Source organism: Trichoplusia ni, chromosome 4 (genome assembly GCF_003590095.1).
Source record: "Trichoplusia ni isolate ovarian cell line Hi5 chromosome 4, tn1, whole genome shotgun sequence".
Classification (NCBI taxonomy): Eukaryota; Metazoa; Arthropoda; class Insecta; order Lepidoptera; family Noctuidae; genus Trichoplusia; species Trichoplusia ni.
Genome location: NC_039481.1, coordinates 2,838,358 through 2,862,754, shown reverse-complemented (window position 1 = coordinate 2,862,754; position 24,397 = coordinate 2,838,358). Strand labels below are relative to the sequence as shown.

At 36.9% G+C, this 24,397-nt stretch overlaps 2 protein-coding genes across 2 annotated transcripts; one reads left to right on the top strand and one right to left on the bottom strand.

Moving 5' to 3' along the window:
* Positions 1-10,194: 10,194 nt before the first annotated feature.
* LOC113493573 (dynein light chain 1, axonemal-like) lies at positions 10,195-12,548 on the bottom strand. Its single transcript, XM_026871613.1, has 4 exons — positions 12,338-12,548; positions 11,471-11,582; positions 11,007-11,153; positions 10,195-10,660 (listed from the first exon to the last, which is right to left on the bottom strand). The coding sequence occupies exons 1-4, from the start codon at positions 12,490-12,492 to the stop codon at positions 10,517-10,519; spliced, it is 558 nt and encodes a 185-aa protein (XP_026727414.1). The 5' UTR covers positions 12,493-12,548; the 3' UTR covers positions 10,195-10,516.
* Positions 12,549-14,756: 2,208 nt separating this feature from the next.
* On the top strand, positions 14,757-22,825 carry LOC113492530 (probable ATP-dependent RNA helicase CG8611). The gene is made up of 13 exons (XM_026870014.1): positions 14,757-14,933; positions 15,008-15,546; positions 15,677-15,845; positions 16,118-16,275; positions 16,487-16,769; positions 16,858-17,086; positions 17,175-17,761; positions 18,099-18,281; positions 20,255-20,343; positions 20,822-20,923; positions 21,275-21,426; positions 22,033-22,249; positions 22,612-22,825. Exons 1-13 carry the CDS (start codon positions 14,895-14,897, stop codon positions 22,751-22,753), a joined length of 2,889 nt encoding a protein of 962 aa, XP_026725815.1. The 5' UTR covers positions 14,757-14,894; the 3' UTR covers positions 22,754-22,825.
* Positions 22,826-24,397: the final 1,572 nt, after the last annotated feature.

Sequence of the window (24,397 nt, the reverse complement as noted above, 5' to 3'; positions counted from 1 at the left end):
GTAGGCAAAAAACTCGACTGATATTTACTTGTTATTTAGTACAAACAAAGATTCCATATTAATTAATACTTTTATGTAACAATCTCAGTTCATTTCCGAGCGCAAGTTTTTCCTCAATTTACCCACAGCCTTTCGCCCCTCCATTACAAAGTTCTCAGCTTCATTAGAGGATTTAAAACGCAAATTCCTTTTCGATTGTAACTTTTTTCCACTTCTTGAAAGGGACCTTCTTTTAAAGTTGAAAGAAAATTAGTATCCTCCCCTTTGAGGAGCGAGCGTCTGTTTTAAGAGATTCATTTGGATACTCGAGTTAATCTGCTAGAATAATAATGTTTCCGCTCCTGAATACTTGTCCAATTACGTGAAAATATCGTTCACGTTCTTTTATTCAAAGGAAACGTAATGCTGTCGAAGAATATGGATTTGTTTTGGCTTATTAGGTACACATAGGAAAGTAGTTAAGTAAAAATCTGGGTAGTGGATACGATAGGTAGCAAATTGCAACTGTTATAACCACATACGAATTGGAAGAAAACATTACGAATATAATTTAATTGCACAAGTAGGTAAAGGATGTAAAAGGGACACGTTCCTACATACTCCGTATCCTAAAATAAACAGCGAACGCAGATTTCCTCTCCACGCACGCTAAACACATTACGGCGAATTATCCACTAACAAGCTAACAATGAGAGGCTTATCATCACCGCAAGAGCCTATTACTGTCTCGAGAGCATTCCCGCCCCTTCTTACGACGTCACGAGCCCCTGTTACCTTGTCACACTAACCTCGCCACTCGTAAAGCTAACAATATGTAGGGTCGACACTGTCATCGCACTGCGACAGGGTTGTAAAACTTCTCAACAGAATAATTTCATACAATGTGTACACAATAGAAGCGATTATACTCTCCCCCGCGACATGATTTTATTTGTGCAGTTATTGCGTCGCCGAAAAGATATTTAAATTTCATTAGGTTTGTTTTACACTTAATTTGTGAGGGGAGTGTTGTATTGTATCGGTAGGGTGGGGCCCCGTTATTGCTACATTCGAATTGCCCTCTGTGTATTTCGAAGGCGATTTGAATTTAAGTAGATACATGAATCAGATAGTATCGCCCTATTGCAGTGTTATCTAGCTATTGATCACTTTTAAACTGAAGATTAGTCCGTTAACAACTGGCGTGGAAGTTTCGAATGTCATGGATAATGGAAGAGTTAGTGAAAGTTATTGTTTGATGTATTATAGAGAAATATTTTAATTATGAACGTGGTAAAGTGCTGAGCTGGTAGCTCGTATATGTACGTGCCACGTGGTAGGTAGGTACTGCTCTAAGTGGGGATATTTCGCAGACGCAGACTCCATTAGTGGTGTTCGCCGGACTGTCACAATCATTTTTCTTTCCCGCCGCCGCTAATTCTCAGCAACGCTTCGCTGGGCATGTACTTCAATGAAAATGTTTTGATCCTACTCCCTTTTCATACCAAAATGCTAATGTTTTCTATAATTTATTGTGAAACAAAACTTTTGTACCTGGAAAGTCAAAATTCAATGAAATGAAAATGCGGTTACCTTTGACTCTATAGTTTTGAATGAAATGAATTAACATGCGAATCAAAATCCTTGTTTGGTATACTTATCTAAATGATTAAATCAAAAACAAATTTAGTTAAACAGATATTTATCAATTCATATCATTCGGCGTAGCTCGTAGCACGTGTCAATTTAATCTGAGCTAAGAATATACAAAATCCGTTAACGTAGAACCCAGTTACGCAATTATCAGTATATCTAAGTGATTTGGACAATGACTCATTAATAGTGTTTAATACATATACCGCAATTTCTTTATTATCTGAAGTTATATAAATAACCAAAAACGCGCAAAGCATACGTTGAGAAATCAGAGAAACTAGGTGCGTAACAGCTCTACCTATTAAATCATATTTAGCATATGAAAGTAAATACCTAAATGAATAATATATTTATGTACTAGTATCAAGATTGTTCGTCGCTGGGCGGTGTAGGGAGGCTGATATCGACTTTTATTACTCTGGAGGGGTTGGTCATTAGCGGGATAAAGCGGCCGCCACCTGATAAAGTGCGTTTTGTTGCTCACTTGCTTATTTCTCTGTTCTATAAAGCTGAATGTGCTTTTTAGGGTTGAGTTTTTTACCCTTGAGTCAGGTCAAATTGAAATGTTATTGGAGTATTCTGATCAGACGTAGGCTACGGCTTTTTTCACTTTTAACACTCTACAATACATTTACAGTTTGATCAGTTAATGTTTTAATACTTCCCGTGTTAAGGCCGTATATGAAGTCAGTAGATGTAATCATCTCAATAAAAAAGACGTCACACGCCTCTATTTGGGAATTGAACGAGTTAAATATTTCTGGGCCTAAAACTTATTTACGACAAAGGACAAACTTATTATTTAAATAGGTATAATTGAAAACCAATAATTAAAACCAACCGATCTTACAAATAAACAAATCTTATAAACTCCAAATTTTACGCGGTGATATCATTCCATACGTTACTTGAATTTAGTTACAAATGAACAATAGTGGCTGTAGCGATTATTAACACTTTACCCGTTCCTCCCCGTTCGTAGTACATGATTGATGACAGGAGTCTAGCGTAGCCGGCACCTATGACTAATAGTGTCGCACCCATATGTCGGTGCGAACTGCTCCCGAATACGGAATGCCTCATAATTTCATAATACGACGTTATTATGCCGCGGAAGAAGATTGATCTAATTGTGGGAATGTTTCGGTAAAGGACGTGTGAATCTATTCGTAGTACCTACGTCTAATATAATAAAGTGGTTAATTTGGTGAGTTTGTGTGTTATTTAAGAAATTACTGAAACTATTTTGAATATCCTTTTACTAATTGAAAGCTTAAACAAGCTTACATTTTGTCCTACGATTCGGGCACGTGTCAGCTAGTATACGACAAATATAGAAACAAACAGTTTTTTTCTTTGTTGCTATTGAGGGATTTGTTGACTCTCTTTACTGATAAATTTTATTTTGATCCTGTGGTTTCTGTTTACTCGAAGCCCAATGACTATATTTTTGTCATCGGCAGGCAGTTGTTTTCGTACAAGTTCGTTGTGTAACGTAGTCAGGCTCTCCCTTGTGTGCTGCGGGGCGCAAAATCCCGGGTCGGAGCAATAAACGCGATTAGACAAACATTTCCTGACGCGCGCCACTTTTTCCAAAACTTAGCGAATAAATCAGATCGGTGGTGCGTCGCAGTTTTCTCGTCGTCTTGCCAAATTTATGTACCGATCGGCCCTTTCGTATGGAGATGTGGCTCGCTATTTACATATAAATACCTCGATTATTTGAATTATTCAATCGAGAGGGGGCGGCACTGACAAATCACTTCCTAAGAGATGGCACAAGTCGCTGGGCTCGAGATCAGTTTGACGCGTGTAGGATACATCGCCGTAGCCGACCTATAAGTTTTTATGATGCCTACTTAACATTCTTAGATTTAGTTAGTATAGAGTTAACTGTGTTGTTAGATCAATTGGATTTATGGACTTCTTTGTCGTTCGTATATGTCAATGTTATTCTTGATGTTTTTCTTGGAATCGAATTGTTTTCGTCACAATACATTTTGTGGTTGTCGACAAACTTAGCTGTTTAATTTGGAACTAGTACTGCCAGATCAGTAAAATTCTCCTCGGTAAGGTCATTTTGACATCCTTCTCAGAGATAGCTTATAATAATATTGTCAATCCTGCTCTGCAGCGACACACCGCGAGTCCTAGCCAATAATAAATAATGTTGCGGCTACTGTTGTTATTTATCTCTCCTGCAAAGGGTGAAATAATAAAAAAGTTAACTAGTCGGTAGCTGGGTGTAGTTTTCCCGCAGTTTTATGTGCTCTCACGTGCCATTTAGCCGGGGAAATAGAAGTTTTTGTATGGAAATCGGACGCACTAAACCTCCGGGGCTCGGGTGCGCTCCGCCTATTGTTGCTAGTAACAGCCTCATAAAAGTTTATCATTCGCGTGTAAAACAAATTTCGATGTTATTTTTTTTTGCAAACCTTGTTTCGTATACATGAATAGAAGTAGTTACATATTTATGTAGTTGTGAATGGGAGTAACAGTATCTTCACGAAAATACTTACTGGTTTAATAAAAACCTGTAAGAAGTAGATGGTCTTGCAAATACAAATAGAAGATCTATTTCCCTTAAAAGTTTATAAATTTGACGACGTCCGTGGTCGAGTGGCGTACGCACCGGTTTCAAGGTGTCGCTAGCTCTGAGGTACCGGGTTCGATCCCCGGTCGGGTCAACGTAAAAAATCACATTTCTACATTGTCTCGGGTCTGGGTGTTTGTGCTAGCATCTTCGTTGTATCTGAATTCCATACCACAAGTGCTGTAGCAACTTACTTTGGGTTCAGAACAATGTATGTGATGTTATCTGCATTTATTTAAAGATGATCAAAAAAAAATGATCAAGTACAATCCAAGCTATCAACGATACCCGTAACCCTATACTGCAGTGTTTTAATATCTCAAAAAAGAACATGCTCTACCCTCGCAAGCGACGCCTGATAAGAATCAACGTATCCTGCTAAAATCCCTTGTTATGCTCTTGTTACTGTATTTATATCGCTAATCGTGTTATTGTCTCGTAGGAACATTAGTTGGGCGCACTGGCCGAGTGCAAGCGGGCAGCCGTTACATCAGATAAGACCATTTGATATGCTAATAGTAGTAGCAAATGTTCGCGTAATGAGCGTGCGACGGTTTAGCGCCTGCGATACACCCTTTGTGGTCGACGAGGCTTTTATAAAGGAATGACTTCTATGTAATTTTCTGCAGTTAACGAAATGTTTGTGAGCTTGGCTGTAGCGAGGATTGTAGTGTTACAAGTTTCATATGAATTTACATTGTATACTTAGCAGCCTTCGTTTCTTTGACCGGCGTTTTGGTTTTGACAGGAGTATGAAACAATTATATGCAAATTGACATTTACATTAAGTAGGAATTCGATAATTGTACACAATGTAGAAAATTATAGATATGTAGGCATGTCGTAACTTGGAGACTTATCACCACCTCTTCGAGACAGCGCCGTCTTTTTTTCTTCACAACTGCAACAGTCTCACTTTAAATTAACGTGATACTTATAAAAATAGGTACCTACTAAAAAGAGAGTCATAAAAACTAGTGGCTCAAATCACCAAATGTTAAAAACATACTTAGACATCATATTCATTGTACTTTTACCAACTTATAACATGAACCTACATTACTACATTTTAAATACTTATTTATGACAAAAGAGTGAGTTATTCCGCTTTTCACGCATATACAATGGATTAGTATAGGAGCAAACTGCGGATTTAGATGGTATCGCGTAGAATTTGACGCGCGTAACCGCCGCGCACGCTCTCATCTCATCAGTTAACATCTAATGCGGTGTAATACGGTCTTTGTTAACCTTATTCTATTATTTGAAATATTTGCTTTTACGATAGTATAAATTAAAAGTAGAATTATTTATAAAGAGTATTGAGAAGTTTACGAGCTAAGGGCCTTTTAACTAGCAGATAAATGTTCGTTTAGATGACTAAGAGAAAAATCATAAAAGTAAAACCTCGATTTCCATAAAGGCTGATGGTTTTTACTCATAAGTTTCTTATTTGTCCCCTCTAATAGAAAGAAAAACAAGTCGATCTAAAAACTCGGCTGTAAATAAATTATGAACTCTTACTACGAACAAATAGGCATTTGAGATCACTTCCGATCGCTTTGGCTACTGATCGTGATCAAATCTCTCAGGCTACTTTTCCACCCTCTCTGTAAAGTAAATCGCATTTACAACGTTTCAACCTCGCTAACATGTTAAAACAGAACTAATGGACATTCGCTCCAGTCTCAGGCCGCAGGAGACGAATAATACAAGTAAAATGGTCCCATCTCCTCGCTTCATTAATTTTATTGCCCCGAAGCGCTCCCGGCTCAAGTCGGAGCCGAGCGCCGCTAGCGCAAACACGCCATTATTCTATGTTGCCAGTGACTTAAATTAAATAAACACAAACCATTATGCGTATATCGAAATGCACTCATGTTTCTTTTGTCTATGCGACAACTGTCAACATTTTGGCGCGTAATCTTTTTCATGTAGATTTAGTAGTGATGTGGTTAACAATGAGGCTCTTCACTAATGTAATGGAGATATTAGCGCCAAACCGTGGCGGAATAATTCAGACATGGTTTTTTGTGTGAGCGCGACACAATAGGATTATTCTCCATTGATCATTGCTTATTATAAGTAGTTGTGGAGGGTGCGTAACATGAAAACTAAATTTGGTTTATCGGCTATTATGTAAAGTAGGTGTTAATGTTGAAAGAAATTTATGATATGATCGTGACTTCTACTGTTTACATTGTACTTCATGGTCATAGGTTTAGGAAATGCTTTTATATTAAGCACCGTCTATATGCATGCTTGTGTGGCCACTTATTATTATTATTATTTATTATTAAGTTAACAAATACCTACCTTCTTGTTATTAAGTATTTTTCAATAGTGGAAAGATCAACAGCAACATCCAATGTAAATACTAAAACAAACGAGAGACATAAAACTATTACCTACTTGAAAGGTAGATAACTAAGATGTATAAGTATTTAAGTAAATGCAGTGTTGGTCACTTGTCTGTTAGTGTATGTCTTAACGGTAATTCACAATTTATTTATCTGCAGTGTTTCTTAACCAACCCCTCCTTTAAGCATCCCGCGTTACAATATACGAACTACTTGGTTAAGATACCTAAGTGTAGTAATAAATTACAATGTACTTCCACAAAAACAAACAATTCTTAGCAAACAAAAGATAATGAGGGTTAAGTGGGAGTTATCTGGCCGTAAACTGTTAGGCCTCGATTCGGTAGAGCGCGGCCGAGGAGAGGACCTCAAAGGAGGTTCCGAGGCGGGGGCAACAATACCCTCAACTACTAATGTTTACTCAACTCGGAGGGCGACAAAGGGCCGGAACTATTGTTTGTTGGAAAAGCTTTATTTCGCTACCCTCGGCGCTTGCCGCGACAATAGGTTACCCAACTTAAAAATATATTATCTTGAGAGACGTTATCATAGTGTGAACGTGGCTTATGGAAAAAAAAGTTGGTAAATCGGCTAAATGTTGAGCACCATGTTGGTTCTATTTGATTTGTTTGGGCACTAACAAATTCTTAACTAATGAACTTTAAGTATATATATATGCGGTAATTCGTGAGGACTGAGTTAAACCCGACTAAAATAAATCAGATTTTGTTTTGAGCGTTTCAGAATTGTTATTCACACTAACATAATGATCACAATGAACCGTAAATGTAATTAAAGAGTATTTTTCAAAACAAACCGCTTTTCTCAACCAGGAAAACTTTACATCCTCAAAAAATAAAATCTTGTATAATTTTGTCTCATCCCTACTATTTCCAAATCCGGACAAAGCGTGGGCGCTGGAGAGTTGAAAATTATCCTTTTCACGAACGACCTTAAGCATAATAGAGAAAGCACTTAAGCCATTTTCTCCGCCTTTGAGTGGCGTAAGCGCGACCGTTTGCTGGGGATACATCTCGTGAGCTAGAAAATCAGCCATTTTAGTAGAATATAGCTAGTTCCATGTGTTTGCTCGGGGCCGGCGACGAGGGCGGGCTGCTCCGCCAGCGTTTTAACCTAATGCGGCTATTGGGCGGCGCTAACAGCAATTAGGCAACATGCGAGCAAATGGATTGTGCATTACCGAGGACATGGATTGATTTATTGGCTAATAGAAGAACGTGAACCCGATATTCACTAGCCACGTACCTTGTGCAGGCACCATTAGTACATTAAAATAAAATAGAAACTGCCCAGCTGGAGGTACGATACAGTCATTACCGGCATGAATATCAGTCAATCGAATCAAGTATTAAACGCGATCAGTGGCGTGACCTGAAGCCGATTGATTGCCAATAAACTACAAGCTACATTCCTACAATATTAATAGCTTTTCAGAAACAATACTGACTCAAATTTTCAATAACTGCAATGAAAACTCATTTCCCACAGCGGAAAAACTCTGATGTCACGCGATTGAATAGCTTATTTGTGAATGTAGTTGGACTTTCTTTTATACAATCCGAATATGCTCGTAAATTGGATTCACATGATCTTATATTAAATTCATGTCCCTTAGAATCACTGCTCTTTATATCAACGTCATGTTTTTTGATATTCCTTCACGTAAAAGATCACATCTGTTAGTGGCCGGGCATCTAGGTACCGACCTATGAATAATAAATGTGTCGAGCTGGCCGATTGGGGAAATTGAATTTTATAGTTCGTAACACATTCGAGGACAGATGTCACAAAATGGCTGCGCGCCGGCGGCTACGTGCCGCGTAATCGAAATGTCAAATAGAAATCAAAATTAGGTCGATTGTAGTGTTAATAATTAAATAATGACGGGCTAGATGGCGGTCGGCGGCATTTGTACGCATTAACAAGGGAGCATGCTTCATTTATAATGCGTAGGGAAGGTGCGAGCTTTATTTTGATTAACAGAGTTACTTCTGTTTGGCTGGACAATTATCGGTCCATTACGTTGAGTACACAATGACCGGCTTTCCATTAAATTATTGAACACTATTCAAATGTCACTTAGTGTACGGACGTGTGAAGCATATGGCTTGTTTACACAGAGTACTTACTTCAGGCAAAGGAACAAAAATACTCGGGTACTTCAATTTATATTACTAATTTAAGTTGATAGTTAGCCGTTATTGATACGCATTTAGAGGAAAGAGTTATAATACATTAACTGCTACTAAGTTACGTAGCTGAAGTTTTCTTTGGTTAGGAAATTTCAGGAAAATATGTTAGAAATAGGTAGGTAGCCTATGTACCTAATGCACGATTTACTTGGGCCTTGTGTTTACTTTACAAAATTACATCATATATATTAATTTTAAGAAATTTATTTTTTAGGCGGAAAAAGGTAGGACAACGGATTGCCTTTATCAGCTTTAGTTGCGAAGTACCTCAATAATAAATTTGAAATGACTGCGCTTTATTTCGTCTATATAGGTATTTCGCGGCACGAAATTTCAAAGAAACATTGTTAATTAAATAATTAAACTCAAACAGTATCATGTAACAACGCGGAATTCAATTTGCTTTACAGCTGATATATTGTCGTTAATTGATTTCCCCTCAATGCGCCCCCTTCGAATTCTGAGTTAGATAAATTCGTGCTATCCGTTTACATCATTAAATTTTATTAGTGGCAGCACAATAGCAGGACCATTCGCGCGTCTACGGAGAGAGGGACTTTTCCGCCGGCAATGGCGTCCCCGGCCAATTCGTATTTCCTTTTGGCGCGAATTAAGCAGGCTATTACGTTGGCTTTGAGACGTATGACGAATCATAAAGTCGTACGGACAATAGCGAGCCATTTGAATGAAGATTTGGGCAATTTGTGATAAAATAAGCTTCTTTTTAGTACCAAAGTAGGGGACTCATTTATGTTATTAAGCAATTTCCACGCGTTTTTCTGATTGCAATCGATTTCCGGAGGAAATAAGGACAGTCTACCTTTATTCCTTAAGCAATAAAAATAGCTTCTGTATGTGGAGGTCTAATTTAACTTTATGAGGTGTGTATTGATATCACTTCGATAGTAATGATTGTAGACTTTATCAACGAATGGGTCAATTAATCGCTTCACGGAGTTAGTTGAATTACTCTGTAATCTTCAATCTGTCCATCGCAATCATTATTCGATTAATGGAACCCAATCTTGACGCTGTCATGTTTTAGTTGCGTCAGCTAATAGATAGATGGCGTGTGCAGCAGTTATTAGTATTGCCAGAGTCATAATCTGTCATAAATGTCAGGCAAGCGACGCGATGCGGCGAAGCTATTATTTCAAATATTATCGTCATTTCAATTCGTTGCCTAAACAAGTGGCTCTCTATCACCCATTGTTACGAAAAGTGTCACGCAATCAAAATTGTTATTCAGAGAATTAAATTTAAGGTACTTTGATGAATACCCAAAAACATGACCGGAATAGTTTTGTAATTGACTTGTTAGAATACAAAATGATACAAGTTTTGATCAAAGACTTAGGGAATTTTAATAAAGATAATAGGACTTGTAGTTCACTTCTGGGACAGCAACGGAAGGGCAATATAATAATGTCTTGTAGTTAAAGTGTATGACAATAAGTCTTCTAGACTTAAAACATCTACTATCTCTATGGACCTGAAGTTATCGTTGGTTCTGAATAGAAACAATGGAAGAAAAAAATGTGTACTCCATTTATCAGGAAAAGCAAATCTCAACTAACAATACGCTTCGACTAATACAAGTGAAGGGTGAGTCCTTGTCCTAGAAAAAAATATCTAAATATTCAATAAATTTTTATTCAATAAAAATAAAGATATCTATTTCATAATCATTAATGGTTTTCTAATCATAATTAATGTTAATCCCTAATGATAGGTATCCCATCTAACTTAGTTATTTGTGGGAGACGAGATGTAGCCTGATTGCGCCATGTCTCCACGTCTGGCTGACTGTCGCAAATCGGATTCCCGATGAAGACCAAATCTCTCAGATTCGGACACTCCTGTTGAAAATATTCATCTTTAAATACCTACTATATAGCTTATACTTAATTGTAAGAACTTGGTATAGATTCTTAATTTAAGAAGACAACTCATAAATTAATTTAATATTTCTGTTTCTAAGTGGTCATGATGGCATTAAAATGTGATGATTGGAATTCCATCATTTTCATTGCTTTTCACATTCGTCTGTCATTAAAATGAAACTTTATGTTCAATAGCCAATTACCCAGACAGATTTTCCAAGACAATATTACAAAGTTATCAAAAAAAAAATGCACATTTTTACGCAAGATCGTATGCAGTTTCATCCGTGGGTAAAAACTACTTGTGCCACTATAAAATTACCTGCAATCGATTGAACTCGACCCACTCTTTGATCATATTGTTGGTCATGTAGAGAACTTTTAAATTTTTTAGAGATCCAACTCCTTTTAATTTGTCAATGGGATTGTAGCTTATCCACAATTCTTCAAGAGTTTCCGCTACAGTTTCCTGAACAAAGTAAAATGATAACCAGAAGACTTATCTTTTTTTTAGTATATTTATATAGTGTATTTGAGATTTGCATTGACAACAAAGCGGAGAACTTAGCCTATTAAAGTTCATTGTTGGACACAGGCTTCTCCCAAGTTACACCAGGACACCGGTCGTCAGCCTTCCGCATCGAATTACATGGAGGTTTTAAGATATTCATAGAAGAAGACATAAGCAATAGGTAAAATGGGTCTTAAACTTCATTGTAATAAAACAAAACAAAATAGTGGTACCCAAGCATCTACTTTTGACAATAATGCAAAAACAAAACTTACCACTCCAGCCAAAGACTTGATATAATTTCTTCCGACGGAAAGAATTTTGAGGTTTCTCATTCCAGCAATACCAGCTATTTTGTCGATCATATTTGATGACAGACTTAATTTCCTGAAAATTCGAAAATTTGGCTTTTTTGAGCGGTAAACTTTGGCGCTTACTTTTACAGGGTAGTGTCCTGTATACTCCATTTGTCCAAGCATTTAAACAATCAATCTTGATGTGTTTTTTTGTTAAACCTCACTTTTAAATTGTGTGATCGTAGGCTAGGTACTACGCCTGCATCGCAGTTAGCTAAGTTTTGAGTTGACGCGGAAAGGAATAGCTTCCAAACATTTCAAGCTTTGAACATCTAGATAGTCTAAATACGTCTAGATGAAAAACCATGCTCAAGACTTACCCAGCCAAATTACTTTTCTATTTAATAATATACAATTTTTAAAAACCTCAAAATAAAAGATGTACATAATTATAATAAAAAATCAAATCTATATATCTTTGAACCAAACCTAAAAGTATCTACTTACTGGCCCAGCTGGCCCCTTTGGCCTATTGCGTGACTTTTCTATGGAATTCTCTATTTGGATTATTTACGAATCAATAGATATACAAACATACGACATCATTTTGGAAATAAGAATAGACATAAATAGGATTCTAATATACTTTCTTCAAGTCTCGATTTCAGTGAAATATCTTTCTAAAATATTTAAAAAATTGCCTAGATTAACGTTTTTAATAATGTCGTTCTTATATGACTTCAATAAGTTTTGGTTTTTGTGCAATTTCGACCGAAAAGTTAAAAATATGGCCTCGTCATTAAAGTAAATATGTTGGAGTTGGTTATTTGTCTAGATTACACTCACTCGCAGGCCACCAGTGTAGAGAGAGCTCCATCCATCTTCTCTATGGGCGGCCACTGGAACTGCAGCTCAATAATTTTGGCATCTGCCGAGTTCTCTCCTTTCTCCTTCTCCCATCGAGCTATCGCTTCTTTACACGTAGTCGCTTTTAATGCCATTTGTAGTTATAATCTGTTTATTGAAATTTACTTTTATAAATTAAAACAACGCAGGCAGAGCACCTACTATCTAATGTGACTTTTTTAAAATTATATGCACTTTCTTAATTATTTCAAGACACCACTAATGGTGAAGGAAAACTTCTTGGGGAAAATCTGATTCCAAATATTTGAATCAGAAATAGCTAACCTGCAGTGAGCTAGCGTGGTGTTCAATGTTCAAACCTTAACAAACGGGAAGAGGCTTATGCCCAGCAGTATATAGGCTAACATTGAACGATATCTGTAAGGTCAGGTACCTTCTAGGTTGTACAGAGTTACAGATGTAGGTGAGTGTACCCCATTATCCATAGAAGAGGTTGGCAAGATGAAACTTACTTTACGCATTCTCAATATATAAGGGGAAACCCATAACCCCTAAACATTTTAAGTTATGGTACATGAGAGCTATAAATGGGAGTAAAAGTTTAAATTTTCTTCCTTGAAACGCTAAATCGGTAACAACAAGCAAAGGAAATAGCTACATGTTAATGGAAATATTAAAACAAACTGAATATTCGTACCAAAGAGAACTTATTATATTCGTGCACCTACCGGCTGAAAGGGATGAAATTAACGTAGATTATGTATAAAATTAAAATATTTTGATTTTTAATATTATAAATTATGTTTAGTAAGCAAGTAAACACTGACGTTTGTCAATAGTTATTACTGGTTGGATGACTTTTCCATAATTGAAAAAGGTTAATCGTTTTCGCTGTTGTTATTAAATCTCCTTTTTTAAATTGAATGCTATGTAAAAACATCATCGTAACCCCGTTTTTCAACCAAACTTCCCTACCAACGAAACCAGTTAGCGAAGAAAAAGTACCATAGTTTTACAAACCACGTCCAAAATCCCCCGTAGTCTACATATCTACAGAAATCATGGTTTTATTTACGTTATTCGAGAAGGGTGTCGGAGGGCCACTGGGCGCGAGGTCGTGCCGCTTGGACGCCATAATCACGTCGCGCCCTCACGCCTCTTGGGCCCTTTAGCCCTCACAGTTTTTCTATATGCCCAAACCGTGCGTTTGCTGAATGTGTAATAAGAATGGATTTCAGGATTCTCTTGAAAAGTTAAGCAAATAAAAATTTGACTGCGGATTTAAGGGGTCGCTGTTTATGGTATGTTTATATTTTGTAAAAATAAACTGTTTACGTGGTTTCAGTGTTCCTATTTGCTTCATCTATCTAGCTAACACAGATCAAAAATATTGTTTTCTATCTACCTCCATATATAGCCGATACCTCATTGGCATTTGCGCGCTCTTTCCAGTCATTAAAACGAGGTGTATGTGAATCTTTTGACAGTATGTCCACCAACTCTATAAACAGCATTACCTAAAAATTCTAAAGGAAAGCACATCTTATTTCGTAATACGGTATAATTTACTATTTTGCGTCCTTAAATTATTAAATAAATAAAAAAAGTACTTAAACCCCAACCACTATCAGTCATAATTATGCAAATTATAAAAACCAATGGAAGAACAACTAACATCGGTTTTTGAATTACAAATATTTGTTCCACCCCATAGAAGTTGTAAAGGAATATAGCGACGCCACGCGTCGCCACGTGATCCAGACTTAATTCGCATCAGACCGAGTTTTTGACACGTGTTCATAAGTAGGCAGTGTTTACAAAATAGTTTCCCACTTATAAAAACGAAGGGTGTGTAATCTATTGAAAAAAGTAAATAGCTACTTTCTGTACATATTTTTACGTAAGGTGTACCTACATCTAACAATTATTTTCGAGACTGTATAGTACCAATGAGTTCGATACTATAAAAAGAAAGCTCGGTAATTTTTATCAGAATTGAATGATGATGAACTGCAAATAGTCAGTGACGCTAAATAAACAAAATAATATTAACTGTGTTCACTGTTCAGTATTGTACAGCATTTTAACTATCACGTGAGATTGGTGGGTTTGCGGTACGTTGGTATAGTTGTTATCTCAAACAAATTTTGAACTGGGAATCGAGCCCCTAAATCAAGCACCTAGTATAGCTAAATGTAGAAAAACACAAAATTGTTAACCAGGACACAATATCGCTTGCTTTTTTACCAATACATCTTAGTGAATATTGCAATATGTGAGGTTAACTTGAGTAAATTAAATGTAACATTACATTACAATCCTATGTTCACTGCCAATAATAAAAAATAGGTAACGAATTTCTTATTGTTTTCTACTCAATATTTATCATGGTTTTGGAACGCAACGCATATCAACGTCATGTTCCTATTGTCAATCGTGAAGTGAAACGTCAAAACAATGTGTTTATTTCTGCTTTCGAGCATAACCTCAATCTTTACATCGTAAATAACGTGAAAACAAGTTGAAATAGAAAAATATGGATGATTTACAATTAAATATATCAGTGCCTAAGAAGGTAAGTTGCAAAATTAGTACTTTTAAACACATGTTACTTTTAAAAATCGTGTTTAAATATGTTTGTTTTGTTAGGACAAGAAAAAAGCAAGTGCGCCACAACAGAATGCGGGTGAATATAAGTTTGTTTCGAACGCTAAGTTTACTGGAAAAACAATAGCAAGAAAAAGACCGCAAAACTTAGCCCAGGCTAACCGAGAAGTAATAAAAAATGCTGAAGGACCGCCGAAAAAAGTGGCCAAATTTCAACCACCCACCGAAGAAAAATCTGACGATTTGGGGGCAAAACTACGAGATCTCAGTGAAAACAAAGGCAAATATCAAGGAAAGAACTATCAGCAACTCAGTGACAATATACAGTTAAAACAGAATAAGCCCCGGAGTGGTGGTTGGATATCTTCTCTTTTTAAGAACAATCCGCAAGTGCCCCGTATTGGGCAAAGGGCTGTAAAACCCATTGTTGAAAAAGTGTTTGCTGGACAGACCTTCTCAGATTTGAATATACATCCGCATACTGTTGCCAACTTGCAGCAAAATCTTGGGTTGAAAGAACTAATGACAGTTCAACAGAATGCAGTACCTGTGTTACTGCAAGGCCGAGATGTTCTAATTAGGTAAATAGTAAACTTATTATTAATAACAATCAAATATCATTTATAAAAAATCTCTGATTTCACAACATTTATGAAATACCTATTTAATAAATAGGTAACTAATATTTTTTGTTGTATTATTCTTTAAAAGGTCCCAAACTGGCTCGGGAAAGACACTGGCTTATGCATTGCCAATTATAGAAGGACTACAGGCAATAAGACCTAAAATAAGTAGACATGATGGCATCAGGGTTATTGTGGTCATCCCAACCAGAGAGTTGGCCGTTCAAACTTATGAACTTTTTGTTAAACTAGTCAAGGTATGTTCTTTTTAATTTTTCAATGTTGTGCAATTTTATTGCTATTTTATTTTGTGTTGCGCAATGTATTCTTTTGTGTCAGTGCAGTCCAGTTATAGGTCAAAATTTATACTGAGGTTAAAATTTTATAATTTTTGGAATGTGCTTCTGCAGCTATATCAGACATCCAGGCAGGCAAAACCGAAGCCGCTAGGAATGGCTAGTAATACATAATGGTCAGCATTATACAGGAAAATCTGTTTTTAATGTTTTGTTATCGTTTCTTTTTTTAGCCTTTCCATTGGATAGTTCCTGGTCTATTGAGTGGTGGTCAAAAAAGGAAGGCAGAGAAGGCCCGACTTAGAAAAGGTCTCAGTATCTTAGTTGGTACACCAGGTCGGATCAATGATCACTTGAGACATACACAATCCTTAAACTTTGCAAAAACTGGGTAAGTCTTTTAGATTGAAAAAGTTCTAAATTCTTGTGTTGTCACTGAAAATCAACCAGGACATTTAACAAAATTTCTAGTACTTGATTTAAAAAAATATTTAATTAAAAACAAAATTAAACAACAGGGTATGCCCTATGAATAAATGGTTTGAGAAATTGATAAATTCTACAGTGTAATAGATAATTTATTCATAAACTCTATTTTGTAGTTGTCTAGTTTTGGATGAGGCTGATCGTTTACTAGACATGGGTTATGAAAAGGATGTAGCTGCAATTGTTAAAGCTATCGAAGATCATAAGAAAGCCGCCACATATGATCCTATGGCTCTAGTTAAACAAAATATAGTAAAGAAAATTCCTGACGAGGAAGAGGCAAAGCAGGAGACAAATGAAAGTGAAAATGATGAGAAATCAGATGTAAAACATCATTTAACAGAAGTATTTTTGTCTAAGGAAAAACAGACTATATTACTATCAGCTACACTTACTAAGGTAACGATTCACTAAGTACCTACTTAATCATTTTGTGAGTAAAGAAAAAGCAACAAGTATAAAAATTAAATATTCGTAATATTTTTAGGCAGTAGAGAATTTAGCTGGAATAACATTGGTGGATCCCGTATTTGTTGACACATCGGAGGGCAAAGCTATTATTGCAGATTCACTAAAGGGCAAAGAAGACAGTGAAAACGTTATTAGCAAACCAGAAGTACCAGTACCAGTTAAGGTACCGGAAAAACCTAAAGCAGTTAAAGCTGAAGCAAAATCAAGTCCTGAAAAGAAAGAAATACCTGTAGACGCTAAGAGAGGTAAGTGATTTAGTAAGGGTTAAATCTAAGCATTGAATTACAGTTACGGCTAAATACACAATTTACCTATTTGTTGTTCTTAATGTAGGTCTAAAGGCATTCACTGGTTTTAACCACCAAGAGCTATTCAAAGCTGAAAATTCTACTGACAATAATGACGCAAAAATAGAAACAGCTACAAACAACGCCGCGGATGACGACAGTGACAGTGACTCAGACTACGAATACTTTAAAGCACAGAAGAAATATGAACTTACACATCCTAAAGTAGAAAAGAAAGCCGACGATGATGACGATGATGATGATAGTGATGATGATGGCGATGATGATGAACAACCGTCTTCATCCGTCAATACCTTCGCTGATGCTCTGAAAAGTGCCATAGGTGAAGATGAGCTAGTACTGCCTGCAACAGTAAACCAATCATTCATTATAGTTCCAATGAAACTAAGATTGGTCACACTTTGCGGACTGATCGTCGAACACTGCGTCAATAATAAAAAAGGTGGTAAAATGATAATATTTATGGCAACACTAGAAATGGTTGATTATCATTCAGATCTAATAGAGACTGTGCTAACGGGAAAAGAAGTTAAGGTTAAAAAGAAAGGTCAAGAGAAAGGGAAGAACTCAAAATCTGGAAAAAGAAAAGGCGATGATGAAAATGATGACGATGTAAGTAAAACAAAAGATTCGTTTAGAGCTTCTTAATGACTAATGCAATGTGTCTGCCTATGAAAAAAAACATTCACTTCATTTGTAAAATAAAAAAATATTCAAAATTACGTAATTTAACAGCATTTTCAAACGTGAACATTATGATAGCACCCAGAGTCACCTACCCTACGACGCTTCCTAAGTACTTCACTATAAACAAATTTTCGTGTTGATTGGCAGTTAGGAAGCCGAGCATTATTGAATTAAAATTATTAGTATAATTGTATCCATTAAAATCCCGATGCACGTATTCTAAGTTTACTTCTAGCCTTACAAATTTAATATTTCTCTTTAGGCTCAATCATCATCATCGGAAGACGCGGAAAAATTCCAAGTGGACTATGAAGAGCCTTCGGAAGGTGGACTAGTGCCAGTTGATCTGGAGATGTTCAGCTTACACGGCTCCATGCCTCATGAACAGAGAATGGAGGTTTTCAAACAGTTCCGCGCGGCTAGGTGCGGGGTCCTCATATGTACTGTAAGTTAAACTTGTGTGTATTAATTTCATTTATGTACTAGCTGTCGTTCGCGGTCCCGCCAGCTATTAATCGAAAATGATCCCTCGGAAACTTAAAATCGGGATAAAAGCTCCTTATCCTATGTAATAATCCATTTTATAAACTATCTTTGTACCAAGTTTGTCTAAATCCGTTCTGTAGTTTTTGCGTGAAAGTTTAACAACGATCCCTACATTTATACATACAAACTTGCGCGTTTGTAATATTAGCAGGATATTGTTATATTTTTGATTATTTCACCTGTCTCTTTGTTGATGGACATCCGATGCACAGCCTGGTTTTCAATTGATTTGAAATTTTCGTTACATATGAGTGTTGTGGGAAAATAATCCCATTGAGTTTGAATTCGTCTCATTTGTTTCGACGAAAGCTTGTTTTTTGAAAATGTTAATTTTTAAATTTAATCTAGTTTTATCCGAGTTCATCCAAAGGTATTTGGTTTTTCGATCCTTATGTTTAATCTTTCAAAAGCGATTATTATAATTTGTATCGCGTGTTCGAGACTATAATGGTTACCATCCTTAAATGCATCTGATTTATTGGGATCTACTTACATTGTAAAACAAATGCGTACTTAATAAGTGCGCCAATCGGAAATTTATCGTTTATACCTTTACATTTAAATTTATTGATGTCGGTGTTGACTACCTAATTACTTACATGCACGTATAATTCTCTAAATCTTATCTCTCTTCACTACGTTTCATGCTACTCTGACCCACATATATCAGTTTTTTCGACTCAGCCATAACGGAGTCGTAAATATTTTTTAATCGTGTTTACGCGTTGTTCAATAGAATTTTTAATTTATTATCTTCGAATAACTTGCTACCAGATTAATCATCGCATTCTTAGTTCAATAATAGCGTTCGTATTCCCGCCGCTCACCTTTGTCGCGGGGCTATTGTGACTCGGGGGCCTATTAGCTGGTCATTCATCTGCTCTCTGTGAGCTCCCATACCGCCGCCACAATACGCGTCGATTATGTACAATTATATGTGTTTATTACATCTATCAAAGCCGACGGCGGGTACTTTACTGTTACGGTAGAAAATCTAATTACGATTTTATTGTGTAAAATATTACTGTTGTGAAGGACGATACCTATGTATCATGAACTATGTTGTGTCGTTATATTTATTAGGCATAAGATAATCTCAAAAACCGAATCAAATAAATTAAACCATTACGTTATTATCTCCAGTGATTTGTTTTTATAATCATGGAATTTAAAAGAGGATAGACATGAAAGGGGCTCTCCCCTTTTTTCCCCAAGATGAATAATAATCAAAAGAATGTATTCACGATTAGTAAAGCAAAAAGTAACGTCTTGATATTGCATATCCACTCGACTTTATAATTAGTAAATAACTACATATTTAAATGTTTTTTTATCCGTGGATTTCTGAGAAAGCACATTATTATCATTTGAAAATTTTCCACGGTTGGTCAGCGTTGTAGGTGAAGCGTAAAATAATTTTCTAATCGAGTAATTATCCACGACGAATACGTTGTACGTGGTAGTGTGTTTTTAATTGCATTAATACAGCAATAGGCGCGGTGTAATGTCCTCGATGGTGTGGATAATGGCGGCGCGATGGAAGAGATCGTATCGGGTTTAATCTTGGGCGCAGCGGGAGGCGGCTACTGAGGCGGCCGGCTCCGAGCTTCTGTTCTTAGTGTTTGATGTACTAGGCTTGGCTTATGATGTCATGTAGGTACATAACTGAGCGGAGAACGTGTTGTTCTACACATTGTTATAGTAGTTTTTCTTTACACAGCAGTATAGGTAAATTCAAAACACAACATTTCACTTTCAGAAACACAATACTTAAAGGATTAGTGTAGGGCAAAATTCAGTACCAAGAAGAAACGGCATTATAGGACGTTCTCTTTCAATACCGACACCTTACGTTTGTCGTTTATTTACCAGGATGTTGCGGCCAGAGGTATAGATATCCCGCGAGTGGACCTCGTCCTACAGTACTGCGCGCCGGCCTCTGCCACCGACTATGTGCACAGGTAACTTGAACTTATAAATGGAATATACGAGAGTGGACGTTATTTTATTGTTTCCTGATATTACCTGAATTCCTTAAATCATGTTAACATATTAATATTTTTTATACTCGCTGAAATGTACAAAGTCGTTTTGTATAAGAGATATCAAAAATCCTATGTGGTTTTAATTCACTTATTAAGCACTTTAAAGTTCAAACTCCGCAAAAATTAAATTTACTTTGATTAATATGGTTCCGGGATTTTAACGTTAGATATTTCTGAATTTTAAGTATTGTAAACGTTTGAAATAGAAGAATTGCGCCAAGCGACATTTGAACAAGCGCTAATAATTCTGTTCCAGAACTCAAATAGGTCTAGGTCACGTGACTCTTCGCAAAGGCTTATTTCAAAACTTTGAAGGATCCAATAGCCAACTCTTGTTTAAACCTTGTCGTGCCTGAACTACGTACGCGTTACTATTTATGTTTGTTTGGTACAGGGTGGGTCGTACAGGCCGCGCGGCGCAAGTGGGAGCCGCTGTGCTGTTCTTGCTGCCCAGTGAGACGCATTTCATCAGGCATTTAGAACAGAAGAGAATCAGGTGAGATAGAATGTTATATGCGTTGTGTTATTTTGAATAGTTGAGACAAGTTTTGAATGACGGTATGAAGAAAGTAAAAGAACATTTAGGTAGGTTTATATTTCGGGTCTTGGTAACGTCAAAGTTTCTGATTAAACCTATGTTCTGATGGCTCTTATCTTAGTCTCCAACAATAAGTTTTTGATTAAAAAGATCAACAATCAACAGAAACCTGACATTCGAAAAAAGGTGGATTATTTTATCCTCTTTTTATCAGTTAAAAATATGAACTAGAACCAAATTGCCATTAAAATGGTATATTTAACCCACTTATACAGAATGTTTCAAAATATATCCGATGTATGAACATAGACTGCGTCAGACGGACGAGTCCCGCGCTCTAGAAGCGTTGCGCACGGTGGTCCCGGCGGCCGCGACCGCGCAGCGCGCCGCCGTCGCGGTGCAGGCGCGCCTCGAGCGCACCGCACACACCAACACCAACTGGCTGCTCAGGGCCAGTCGTGGTAAGAATATAAACCCGTCATCATCATCATCATAACCATCCACAGACAGACTTTGTCCTCCCACTGCTGGGCATAGGAAATTGGCACGAGAAAAGGGAGGCCTTCAACATGGCCTAAAACCATAAACGGTTTTAGCTTTTTGACTATACAGGTATAATGGAGCTCTTGTAAGCCTTCAGAGTTTCCCACATACATGCTAAAGCTACAATTAAATTTTGAACGCATTCGATGTTATTTCTTTCATTCGTATCATACATTTGAATTCATCCATCCATTTGCAAATAACCCAAATATAAAATTCGGGTATTTTGACTTTTGACCATATTTATCCAATTTTTTTTATTCCCGTTATCATTTATTAACTAAAATATATTTTGTAATTGCATCCGTTTGTAAGCCTAATTCAAATGAATTTTAAATAAGCTAGTCCATACTGAACGAATACTACAATTCCATCACTTCAGCGTCAATTTGTCTCATTCCTAAAGCTACTCGAATCACATTGTTTTTTCGACTCATTTCGTTAAGTCCACTCCTCTCTTTACTCCCTCCCCATTAATCAAATCACCAATATCTCTCTTCTAATACTACTGCTGTTGCATTTAGCCTACACATCCTGGGTACGTTTCTACTCGGGCTACCCTCGCGACGTTAAAGAGTACTTGGACGCGAAGCAGCTACATCTCGGGCACGCGGCCAAGGCGTTCGCCCTGAGGGACGCCCCCGCGACGCTTGCGCGCCGAGTCAAGTCCAACCCTAGCAATAAGGAGAAACCCTCCAACAGACTTACCATACATAAGGATGAAGAGAAGAAACGGCCAGGGTCAGTATTAATCATTACTTTTTCTAACAATGTCTGATATTTAGAGCGTTTTTCCTCCAGTTATGGGTCTGTAAAAAGTAAAAGGAAAATATTTTTCCATTTCTTGAGGTGTAGGTTGTAATGAACGGTTGTGAAAATAAGTATCTTGAATGACGTAGAGTCGACTTTGAGCTTGATTTACGTACTCAAAGGCGGGCAGAAATATTTAAGGCTTGAATCATCCCGTAATAAATTCTAAATAGACATGTATCGAGAAAGCTTAATTAAATGTGTTGGTGCCATAAGAGACTGTTAAGGTTCATAATCAGCACAGTAATAATTGACTGCATATAATTGGAGTTTCAATTATGTCTTCCTTACAGATTCGAAAAAGCAAAGTTCGGTTCATTTGGAAGCCGCGCCGCTCAGAGACAGAGCTCCATGCACACGGCCAGCGAATTCGATAGCGGATTGTCCACCCTCGACCAATCCCAGCCCAAGAACAAGAAAAAGAAGAACAAATGACATTTAAATAACATAAGTCATGCGATTTAATATTAAAAAGGACCTTTGTAAATAAAAACCATTAACGACGCAGGTACTTATGTAGTTTCATTCGAACACCGTAATTGATCAACTTTTTGTTTTATTTATTGTGAAGAAGGTAACAAATGAAAGATGGAGCTCGTCCAAAATTCTAATCGCGAGTCGGCTAGAGTTAATGGAAGCGCGCCCGATGTGATGGCTACCGTTTTCATATTTCTGACTCACGACTGACTCGAATGAAAAATGATTTTAAACCATTACCGTGCCCCGTCCGGCCTTTTGATATTTAAATTTTTTTCAAGCGGCCGTCATTATCGTAGAATGATTTGCGAATTTCGCCCCAGCTCGCGGTTTTTGTTTGTCTCTGAACGAGTTTTTTGTCGCTCTCATTTACCATGTTTTTATTGCTGCATAATGACAAATTAAAAGAGTATTGTGAGGCTCTTTCATGCCACATTCTCTGGCCTTTTCAAGGTTGAAGAGCTTTTCTTTTTGAAGGCGGATCGAATGACTCAATTGTGATTGTGACACATTATTTTAAAGATGTAGCCGCGTTAATGATGACTCCGTCGTAAACTCGGCGTTCGTGAATAGGCGCCGCTAGACCTACAATTTCTCTGCTTTAAGTATCTCTGAGTAGTGTTTTGTTCGTCAACTTTATTTTCTGTTTGCAATATGTTTTCCGTGTTTCTCACCATAAATTACGATTGTCAATACAAGCCAGTCAGAGGTCAACGTGTATTCATAAGTCGCATTTGCTGAGATTCGCCTCGGATTGTATGTGGGTACCGGTAAAATTGTGGATACGTAAGTACGTTTACAATTCTGAAACGAGTTTTCACAATAAACTGTGTGTAATGTAACGCTTGCGTCCGCAAAGCAAGTATAGTTGTGTGGCGTGGCTTCGCGCGTCATTAAACAGCACATTTGCATGTCGGCCGGCGCCAAAGCTCGTGAAAATGCCTTTTCATTAGCATCAGCTCTACTGAAAAATTGTTTTGGCAGCGAACGGTTGCTATGCGAACTCGTAATGCCAAATGACTTAAACTAATTATTTATGATTAGAACATCGTTTTAATTTAGTAGGGTTTAAGTGTTGATTGTAACAGTTCAATTATAGATGGATCGGTTGGTTCAGTTGCGTCTTCAACTGAAAGTCTTAGACGCGGAGTTTCTTGTCCGATTTCCTCCGTAGTAGTCATTTATAAACTAATCAGTTATTAATACACATAACGTTTCAAAATTAAACAAAAATGTAAAAAAATATTTAGATTAACTGAATGTAGGTATGAACCTATCTACTGATGTAATGTAAAATACGTTACATCATTAAAATTACAAATTATCCGCGGGACCTAATAATCAAATGTAACACACGATCCAATAATTCGCGAGTGTTGAGTTCGTGAATATGTGATTGATGTTCGGGGAAATGTATCAGATTATATAAATTTATGCCGACATAGTGGCTGATTTCACGGCGAAGAATTCTATTGAAAGAGTCGGCAAGTCAATTCGGAAGTACAATGAGTCAGTGGCTCACGCTGTGTTGCTCTATTAGGCTGAGCTTTGAGGTGTTAAAGTCTTTTTTAATTATGGTAACATTATTTTTTGCTTAGCAAT